General features: G+C 42.2%; 1 protein-coding gene across 2 annotated transcripts in view; it reads left to right on the top strand.

Annotated features, from left to right (window-relative positions):
• ttll7 (tubulin tyrosine ligase-like family, member 7) overlaps positions 1-11,358 on the top strand; it is a 77,126-nt gene that overhangs the window by 19,604 nt on the left and 46,164 nt on the right. For both annotated transcript variants that reach the window (XM_056413913.1, XM_056413912.1), the window contains exons 8-9: positions 335-499; positions 7,231-7,389. In XM_056413913.1, the coding sequence (XP_056269888.1) occupies positions 335-499; positions 7,231-7,389 (324 nt within the window). The remainder of the gene's footprint in view (positions 1-334; positions 500-7,230; positions 7,390-11,358) is intronic.

Raw genomic sequence — 11,358 nt, 5'->3', positions numbered from 1 at the left:
CTAATTTGTCGCCATTAGTATTGTATAGTAGTTGTACTGGACAACGCTTAGGTAGTAATGCATCTACCTTTGAGCAGGAAGCAGGTCAACAAGAACCTCATTTCTTCATCAGCTCAGTAAATAAAGGAATTCCGGGGAAATAAGAGACAGATTTTTTTTTGGAAACCACTACAAAACATGCCATCTGGTGTAAATACAATCTGCTGGTGCTATCACATAAAACATATGCAACGATCACAGACCTTTGACTAAGCAATCTACCACATCTGGTCACATTGTAGATATCCTATATTTCTTCTTATTGCATTCTCCTAACTCACCGTTGTCTCCACAGAGCCAGCTCTACATGCATCTGACCAACTACTCAGTCAACAAACACAATGAGAACTTTGAGCGAGACGAGACGGTGGACAAAGGCAGTAAGAGGTCCATCAGTTGGTTCACCGAGTTCCTCCGCGCCAACGACTACGACGTGGCCAAGTTCTGGGGAGACGTCTCTGTACGTGGGTAGTCCACCCAAGCAGACACAAACACAAAAACACAGATACAAGCAGCCATATCGCGGCGGATGTGTACTTCCACGAATGCAAGGATGTATGATAACAAAACACACACCGCAAATGCAAACAACACACGCATGCATCCTCAGTGTATTCTGTGTCAGTGAACCCTCGTATATACACATGCTCTTTCTACTTACCAACACACGTTGCACAAAGACCCAAAGCGGGCCAGCGAAAGGTTTGATATGAATTGTTATGACAGTAATTCAGTGAGCTTCCGAGCTTTGTATAACTCCAGGAAGACCTCAGTGAAAACATCATTCCAGGAGGATGAGCTTTCTCAGCTCTTTCAAACACCTTTACCTCATTCAGCTCCTTTCATCAGTCTCTTTGGATGATTCTTTTACCTTCTTTTCCTTATTCATTCCTTTTTTCTTTTTACTTTTACCCATCCATCACATAATATGCCTCTTTGTCATTCTGTTAGTACTCTTGTAGTTACACCATTTCTTTCCTGTTTATGTCCTTTTCAATTTCATTCTTCTTGACCTTGACTTGTTGGCCCTCTGTCAGTATTCATTTGGGTTGTCTGGTCCCTCAGTGATTGTTCTGTGCTTCATGTCTGTTCTCATGCTACAAGCGTTCAACCTCAAAATCAAATCCCATTGGTTATTATACTTTCCCCAAGGCACTCTTTTATTTCCTCTTTCCATCAGCTTTTACTTTTCTTTATGTTCATGTTGAACAAAGTGTTTTTTTATTGTTGTTTTGTCGCTGGTGTTTTACCTGGGGCTTTAAGTTCTTGTTTAAGCAGTGTTTCTTGTCCTTTATTCTCCACTCCTATCCATCTTCTGTAATCTCTCTATGTGCTCCATTTTTGTCTGGGCATTAAAGTCCTCGGCCTTTTTTGAACTTTTCTTTCTTTCTTTCTTTCTTTCTCGCTTCAGTTTCTTTTTCTCACATCCTTCTTGCCTCTCAGTGACACATCAGAGTGTCACCTTCTGCCTCAGCTAGTCCATCCTCCTCTTCTCTTGCTCTCTCACCATTTCTGTCTCTGCTCTTTCCTCAGAAGTTGCACCACTTTGGTGTTAGTGCTGTCCGTTTGCACTCACACACTGTGTTTTGTTTCAACTCTGTATTTATGTTCTCTGCTCGCTCTCCTCTCTCCCTCTCTTTACATCTCTCCTCTTACATTTTGTTCCTGTATAGACCAAACAGGCTGCACTGACTCTTCCCGCCAACGGTCTCAGTCAGAGTCAGAGAGTTGGTTTGCCAAAAGATTGTCTGTAGGGGTTAAGAATGTAGGTGTTCCTCCCCATGTTTCTCTGACAAATGCTAATTATAGAGGCCCCAGCGAGACCATCGTACCGCTCTCCTTTATTCAGCAGTGTTACGGAGAAAACTGCAGGCCAGCAGCCCTGCGTGGAATTTGTCTGATGATGGGAAGCGTAGTGTACAGTGGCGGCTGCTGAAATTTCTTTTGGTAAGGCGATCCAATCTCTTTCAGCAAACATCCCAGGATAAATCAATGCAAAAAATGTATCAAACAAGCATTTCTACAGTGTAGTTAAATATTTAATAATAATGACATCTCATTTATACAATTCAGTATATATATATATATACAATACCATTCAAATGTTTGGGGTGACTTAGAAATGTCTTTATTTTTCAAAGAAAATCACTGTTTTTTCAATAAAGATAACATTAAATTAATCAAAAATACACAATATACATTGTTAATGTGGTAAATTAATATTCAAGGTGGAAGTGTCTGGTTTCGAATGAAATATCTCCATAGGAGTAAAGAGGCCCATTTACAGCAACTATCACTCCAGTGTTCTACTGGTACATTGTGTTTGCTAATCGCCTTAGAAGACTAATGTCTGAATAGAAAACCCGTGCAATTATGCTAGCACAGCTGAAAACAGTTATGCTGGTGATATAAGCTATAACTGGCCTTCCTTTGAGCTTGAAGTTTGTAGAACAAAATTAATACTTCAAATATTAATCATTATTTCTAACCTTGTCAATGTCTTGACTATATGTTCTATGAAATGTTCAATTCATTTGATAAATAAAAGTGTGAGTTTTCATGGAAGACACGAAATTGTCTGGGTGACCCCAAACTTTTGAACGGTAGTGTATATATATATATATATATATATATGATTTAATAATATTCAGTATAATATGATATATAAATACCTAATGTAAATATACAATATAATTATCATGAAATATATTCAATTTAGTATAGTTTGTACAGCCCGATATAAATTTGTCTCAGAGGGCTTTACAATCTGTACACATACGACGTCCCTGTCCCAGGACCTCACATCGGATCAGGAAAAACTCCAAAGAAATAGAAAGAAAAAAAAATTTCACAGGGAAAAAAGGGAAGAAACCTTCAGGTGAGCAACAGAGGAGGATCTCTCTCCCCGGATGGACATGAATAGTTGGTAGTAGGCATGGACCATGATCCAGACCTCCATAATCCATCAGGCAGATGGAGGTAGAGAGGAGAAGTGGGCGGGGCATCAGCAGGGCCATGGCATCAGACCCAGCCAGGTCCAATGGACCCTATGAGACGTGAAGTCACAAGGACTCTGGAGAGGAAGCAGAGTTAATAATGTACAATGGAGAGATGAAAGTTCATCCAAAAGGAGAGAGAAAAGAGGAGATAGGTGCTCAGTGTATCCTAAAACATCCCTCAGCAGCCTATAGGCCTGTAGCAGCATATCTAGGGGCTGGACCAGGTGAACCTGATTCAGCCCTATAAGCTCTGTCAAAGAGGAAAGTCTTGAGTCTACTCTTAAATGAGGTGACTGTCTGCCTCCCGGACTGAAGGTGGAAGCTGGTTCATAAAAGAGGAGCTTGATAACTGAAGGCTCTGCTCTACTTTTTAAGACTATAGAGCGTATTCACTCACGTGACCACAACAAACTCTGGCGGCCATCTTGGGGTCCCACCACGGCATTGTTTTGCTTGCTTGTATGCCGCTCTTCCCTGAGAAATGACTATTATATCCTGAAAGAGACACGATTTCAGTTCAAAGCGGTGTGCCTTGTGATTATACTGTGCCTCATTGTTGGATGTGGGACTAATGATTTAGAATATGGGTTTATCAGCTCAACAAGAGGCTATTACTTCAACTTGTCATGCATCTACTTCGGCTTCACTCGGCGTATGAGCGTTAGGACTGTTCTCATGTGTTTCTGTTGATGCATCGGGTTGTGGGCACGTTTCCATTGACACACTCTCGTCAATAATCTCTTTTTGCTTTTTTCGCCGAGCGAAAATCAATGTCTTTCACTTGCGCAAAAGGAACTGTGGATGGAAACTTGGGAGGAAGCCATGAACATGGCAACTCCGTCAGGCGATGTCTGCCTTTACTCTGTGATTCATTTCAAGGTAAAATAAAACACTGGCTCCATGGGAACAGCATCAGCACGGCCAGCCAAACAGTCACTGCTGGTCCTGAAGGAGCTGGAAGCGGCTTCATCAGACACTCGTTCTGGAGGCGGAGCTGTGCGACTACGGATCATATATGAACCCAGACACGGGGCGCTTGATGTTCCGACATTTGTGGTATTTCCACAACAAGTATAACGCAGAAATAGTTGTTAATGTCCCATGGTCGATAGCGGAAATGAAAACTGTTTTACAGGAATGTGACCGGGCTATGTGCTGGTAACTAGCGAATTAACCACAAAGTGTTGAGCGAGTAAAATCAGGTAAAAAAGCGTTGCAAATATTCAATTCCAACCGCTGAAATCTTTCTTTGGTAATGCAGAAGGACATGAGGTTGCTGGGCTCTCGCATAATCAAACAGCGGACACGATAGCCAGGTCAACTTCTTCTGACATTTAATAAGTGGGACCCCAAGATGGCGCGATTGAGATTCTGACGTCACGTGAATACGCCCTATAGGAACTACAAGTAGCCCCGCATTTAGTGAGCGCAGCTCTCTAGTGGAGCAATATGGTACTACAAGCTTCTTAAAATATGATGGAGCGTCACCAATCAAGGCTTTGTAGGTGAGGAGAAGAATTTTCTTCTCCTCACCTACAAGAATTTTAATATAGTATAATACAATATATATATATATATATTGTATAATATAAATCACATACAAATATATAATGTAATAAAACATGTTTGTATATTAAGATGCCTCTATGAACCTTGTTATAGTTAAAGTGTGCCTGTTTTTATCCACTTCCTCATTGTGCTTCTTCACCTCCTGTGTTCGTCGTCCAGCTGGTAGCAACGTTCACTTTACCCAATATGGCTGCTTGAGGAGTTATCGCGTGTGTCCTGGTGTTCTCATGTTTTCTTAATTCTTCCTTGAAGTGCTTCATGTCCCTTACTTACGTAACTGTCCATGCTGGATCTGCACCCGAGATTTTAGCGGGTCGGGTCATCTCGGAAAAGAAGAGCTCGCACTCCCCTTGTCATCTCGTTAAAAAAAGCGCCTGACGAGAACGAGCAGGTTCGGGCCAAATGACTTTGGCCCAAATGACTTTGGCCCAAAGCTGAACCTATTTTAGGACGCTGATTTGCTAAATTGTATATCACTCATTTATATCTTAATCAGTAATAGGCTAAACTGCTTCGCAGACCCGTCTCTTCTGGGCCAAAACTATTCTATTGGCCAGTCACTACTGGTAGTGTAAATATTGTGTGTGTGTGTGTGTGTGTGTGTGTGTGTGTCAGAGTGACCATGCAGGAGTCACTACAATGAAATAGTTCCACTTAGGAAGTCCACTCTGATGGTAGCATTAGAGTGGACATTATTATTATTATTATTATGCCTTCATGTTCCTTCTCTGATCCGGAAGGTCTTGATTCTATGGTGGACATTCAGAAACATTCGAGGTGACACATACTTGGAAAAATATAATTTCCGATCATCTTTGTCATACAAAAATACCATATGAAAGGAAGTTTAGGGGCTTCAGAAATAGTTTTGATGAGTTCTGATAGATGTATGACAGAATAATATCTCCCTTTAGTGAATGACAAGAAATGTTGGCACACAAATGCACATTTCAACCTATTAAAGCCCTTTAGTATTCTTTCAGTTTAGTTTAACATGTCGTAAAAATATGTAATTTTCCTTTTGGACAAACTCAACTTACCCCTGCCCATAGTTTAACTATCCTGCTTCTGAGGTGGGACCAAGTCATTGTTTTGCAAATCTCAAGTTGTTGCACTCAAGTCACGAGTCAAGTCTTAAGTCAAAACAGGAAAGTCCCAGGTCCTAAACTTTGAGTTTCAAATCCTAAACAAGTCATAATGCGCTCTTCACAAAATGTATTGCCAGTTGCGTCTTTGTCTGTATATTTTCAGTCCGCTTTCATTCTATGCAAAAAAACTTTGGTATCATTTTCTCCAACTGCCACTCGGGAAGGTCTTCATGGTTCTCTCATGCATCTAGATTTGATGCTGTTGGATTTGTTCTAAGAAAGTGAAACTGGGAAAATAAGTGTTGACTTGTTGGTAATGAATAGAGTTACCGTTATGATTCAGGAAATGATTGATTCGTGGCCATTAAAAACTAAAAAAACATTCATTTTAATCTTTGGGCTTTGAGGGTCTTTTCTTTGGGGGTCTGAAGTCCTACATTTTGTGACTCAAGTCCAGGTCATGTGACTTGAATCCACAACTCTGCACACTGATGGCTCTTCTACACAGATAGAAAAAGAGTTGATGTTACTAAAACAGAGACAATCTAGATGCATAATTTATACACAAAATATTTTTAACAATGAACAAATTATGCCGGGAAAACACAAAAATAAATGGGTAAACTGGTACAAAGAGGCTTATGAAACCATTTCAGGCCAAAACTGTAAAAACACAGGCACACATGCACAGTGCTCGGCAGTGGCCATTGCTGGGGGCTCAGGATAAGGAGGGAGGTGATGGGGGTAGGGACAAAGACACACAAACACACCAGCCAGTACTGGGGACTTCAGGCATAAACAACACGAGTGGGAGCAGGTGTCTGTGCTGTGCAGCCTGTGGGTCATAAGGGTGGATGGAGGGACACATTGATGGAGGAGTGTGAACGACAGACAGAAAAGTGATGGGGCTGCCACCTTATCAGACCGGGGCCAGACCACCATACCCCTCTCCTGCACCCAGCAGTCAGACAGGACTAGGCAAATGGCAGGCCAGCAGCACTGCGGGGGGCTTGACTGGTGAGGGTTAGCTTTTTGCATTGCATGTGTGTGTGTCAGAGTGAGAATGTTTACCCCAGCTGCACAGTGGGAGTAGGCAAGCAGGTAGCAGCCAGCAAACAAATGTGTATGCACACACATGAACACAGGTCGGGAGCCACTAGCCACACAGATGGACCACCACCAATATTGGTGAAAGTCTGTGTGTGAGTAAAATTCAAAAGATTCTGTGACATTAATACTTTATGTTTTTCCTCGACTAGAAAACTGACAGAGTATCTTTGAACTTTAAAGATCATCTTTAACTGAAAACGTTGCACTTAGAGGTCTGGCTTTAATTACTGCAGACAAAACTCTGACAATTGAGTAATCATGACACATACTAGACCTGTAATGTACAGGCCTGCTTTAATCAGCTGCTATATGAAAGATTGCCTCCTACAGCTTTTTAGGATGTCGGCAAGTGACACAAAAAGTATGATTTGCGCTCTGCTTGTCAGCGCAGCTTGGTGATTCTCTATCTCTTTGTATCTCGCCAGGAGCTGGTGGTGAAGACCATAATAGTGGCTGAGCCCCACGTGCTGCATGCCTATCGCATGTGTCGCCCCGGCCAGCCACCAGGGAGCGACAGCGTCTGCTTTGAGGTCCTGGGCTTTGACATCATCCTGGATCGCAAACTCAAACCGTGGCTACTGGAGGTACAACTTTGTATGTGTGTGTGTGTGTGTGTGTGGTGTGTGTGTGTGAAACGACGTCCGTGCTTTTTTTCTCTCTCGCAATTTCTACTCACCATTGGTTTGCCATACTAAAAACAAGTGTAATTACTACATTTAAAGGGACAGTATCATTGATGTATTAAACATTTTTATTTTATTGCATATTTTGTCAACATAAATAATATTTTTTAACCGAATAAAAAAGAATGAAAACACAGTAGGATATTTACTTCTGTGTTCTAATATAATAATGCAATTGTATTTTAGGATGTGTATGTGTGTGTTCATCAGTCAAAGAGAGGAGGGCTGCAGTCTGTGCAGTCTCACCTGTCTGTGCTGCTGCTAAAGTGACAGCGGCTCCTGCACTGAAGTAATGTGGCATCAGCGGTAGAGAGGGAGAAGTTGCCACGCACTGACAGAAAGCATAAACACACACTGATTTTGCTTACACATTTCCGTCCCTGGTGAACAGAAACGCACACAAACATCCACACAGTCTCAAGTATGTATTTATGCACCTTCAAACACAACCAGAAGACACACTCCCCTGTAAAATCAAAGGTATGTTCACAACCACAAACATGCGAACACAATTACATGGATGTGTGCATTCATACACAACCATCCAAATAGAGATGCAGGCATACACAGCTGCATATAAGACAAAGAGCCCTTTTCCTCATAAAAAAGGCAACCATGCAGCGGAGGAAAATATAGGTCAGGACTGCAAGTTCTTTAGCAACACAACCACTCCTCATTCTCTCAGTGTCAGTCTCTTCAAGTGTCAGTCACTCAGCAGATGGATTTGAGTTTATAGTCCACTCCAGGATTTCTGTCTCACCGTTCTGATGTCAGCAGTCAGTTAAAGCTTGACCTAAATCCTTTAACCCAAAGTGGCTGTGCGCCTTTCCCCCTTCTTTCAGTTAAATTGACTCAAGGATGGGAAATGCCTCTGGGATAATTGTTAGTTTTTTCCCCATCATGACATAATTACCTGACTATTTTTGTGTGGTTGAGCAGTTGTACTATATGACAAAAAGGATGTACAAGAGAGAGCAAGATGATGGTGTTCCTTTTGACTGCTAGTGTGTGTGTGTGTGTGTGTGTGTGTGTATGTGTGAGTGAGTGAGTGTGTACGAGACATGGCAAACAGCCGTGAATGCAGTTGTTCCACTCCAGCAGTAATGATCCCCTCTGTGCTACGAGCAGCGCTCTATAACTCTCATCAATTAACATCCCACATGCGCGCACGCACACACACACACACACACACACACACAACCCTGCTTCTCTTTCACGCAACATTTACAGCAACAATCATTTGTTTAGAAAAAACAGCTGATTAGTCAGGGGAATACTTGCGAGCCTCGAGACCCCTTCTCAAATCCTCACGATAGATGCTGTCAAGCCTGAAAATAACTTTATTACCTTCTTTTTAACCTGTCGACGTTCATTCCTACTCTGCAGGGACACTACGCACAGTGTAGCCCATAGGCCGGTTGCCACAAACGGTACCCCATGGCAAGCCCTCAGGTCCAAATTAATTGTTTCAGCAGATCTCTTTGCAATACAAATGCATTTCACTGCATTTCAATATTTTTTTATTTCTTTCAACCCCTTGAATCGGAAAACTCTAAAAATGGAATTGGAACACAATCTAGGTCTTACAGGTTTGTTTTGAATTCATGGACTTCAGCTCTCAGGTTCCCCTATGGGTGTCACTGTGAATTATCTGTGCCACGCTTCGTTGGGCCTTTACCCAGACTGCTGTTCCGACAATGTCTTCCTCTCTTACTCTTTAAAATGTCAAAGTTGGTTGTTGGACATGCAAACTCACAGCCAGGAAATGAAAATCCAACCTGTGTAAACTCCAAGTCAGTCAGATACCTGAAAACTAAATGGTATCATATACAAGAACCTGTCAAATGACATTAATCCTACCCTTTGTGTTTGTATTTTTGTCTGCCATTTTGTGTGTGTATGTGTAGGAAACTGGGGAGGCAAAAGGAACGTGATTGCCTTTCACGTCCTCGAATTACACCTCCAGAAAGTAGCCACTGTTCTTTTTCTTTTTAAGAGAAGGTATTCAAAATAGTGCAACTCCAAAACCCTGTGATTAGAGGGCAACTCGCCTCTATTTTGCCTTTGCAAGAAAACCCCTGTGCGGGATACAATACAGCGACTCTTTGTAAGCAGACCAGCACAAAGAGAAATCATTGCAAATATACTGATAACAAATAGGGACACTGAAGAGGAACAACCCACAGACCAGCGCACACCTGCTAAATAGCTTGTCACAGGGGGGAAAACAGAGATGGCAAGAGCGATGCTTCTCAAACCAAGGCCAGGCATCAAACGGCACATTGTGCTCAGAGCAGGTATAGCCGGTGGAGAAGAGAAGGAAGAAAGAGAGAGAGACAGGCTTTTGTGGGATCCTTATCTTAATTCAGCAGTTTCAACACAGGTTTTACCTCCTATTGACATTAAAAACATCAGCACTACATTGGCACACACACACACACACACACACACACGCATACACACACACATACACACAGACACACTTTCTCAAATGGCGTAACCCGAGACGTTCACTTTCATTAAACCAGCCCAGACGGCATCTGTGTCTCGTATGGGAAAGGCGTTTCATTGAGCCGTGATCCTCTCTTCACACACAGACAGACACACACACCCACACCCACACACACACACACACACACACACACACACACACACACACACACACACACACGGCCAGTTTAGGCTGTGCTTTGTATTGTCAGTGCCAAGGCTTTTGCTTTAAGGGCTTCATTGAGTCTTTTCTTTGTCGATTGAACGAAAAATAATAAATACTAGCGAAAAACCAAAATACAATGGAAAACATAATCAATGCAGAAAGAAATATACATTTAGTTTAGCTCAGGAACTGCCTCATGATAGGCTCTGCTCATAAATTGTGCCTGCATGTGGAGGTCTTCAAATTGGGGTACATGGGTCAAAGAGAACAGCAGTCATCTCAAAATCCAGTGTGTCATCAGGAGTGCATTTTACTCAATGGAAAATATAGCAGCGGGACAGCATTGTCACCCCTACCCCCCCTTCCTCTCTCAAGTTTATCCCGGCCGCATGTGCTGTAAGCCGCCGTGACAAATAATATTAAATGGAGTGAGGAAAATGGAAAATAAAAATGATTTAAGGTTTGAAAGGGTGTTGGGCAAGGACAAGTAGAATATATACACACACACACAAACACACACACACAACATATTTATTTAAATGCTCTATTGCTTGTATTGTAACAGAACCCGAGAATGAGCACAATTAATTGTTCTCATGTTGTTCTGATTGGTGCCAATGGACAAAAACACAAGGACGGGTGGATTGAAGCCCATCCTCATTACAGACTGACTTCCTTTTATTTTAGGGGGGAAAAAGAAGCTATAGCGGGTTAACTCAAAATAAGAAGAAACAAATGTTTGTCGTGAGCACATATAATTACAAACGAGTCTGGTCTGTAAAAAGCTGTCTAGTGTCAGACTCCAGCAGCTCAAATGCTGGTCGGCCTGCTCGTTAGAGCCAAAGTCCTTGTGTGTGTGTGTGTCTGTGTGTGTGTGTGTGGTCATTCTGATCTAACTACCAAACCAACTCCAGCCTACAACACATCTTTTATCCAGTCGGAGAGGCATGGAGGAATCTCGCTAAAAACACAAAAACAGGCCAAATAAGTATGAAACGGATTGAAGGGAGGAGGAATAAAACAGTGTGTGTGCCAACTTTCATGCTGTTTTTTTGTTCAGGACTGAGATGCCATCAGACACGAAGCTTAGGCCGCTTGATTATTGATGGCTGCAAGTTAACCATCTCCTCATCAATCTCTTTTCCTTCCTCCTGCCCCCCCCCCCCCCCCCCCCCGTTAGGATGGCTTGTGCAGAGTGATTGGCAGCTAATGAG

This window comes from Pseudoliparis swirei, chromosome 5 (genome assembly GCF_029220125.1).
Source record: "Pseudoliparis swirei isolate HS2019 ecotype Mariana Trench chromosome 5, NWPU_hadal_v1, whole genome shotgun sequence".
In the NCBI taxonomy this organism is placed as follows: domain Eukaryota; kingdom Metazoa; phylum Chordata; class Actinopteri; order Perciformes; family Liparidae; genus Pseudoliparis; species Pseudoliparis swirei.
The sequence above is the reverse complement of the archived record's forward strand: the minus strand, read 5'-3'. Positions and strand labels throughout refer to the sequence as shown.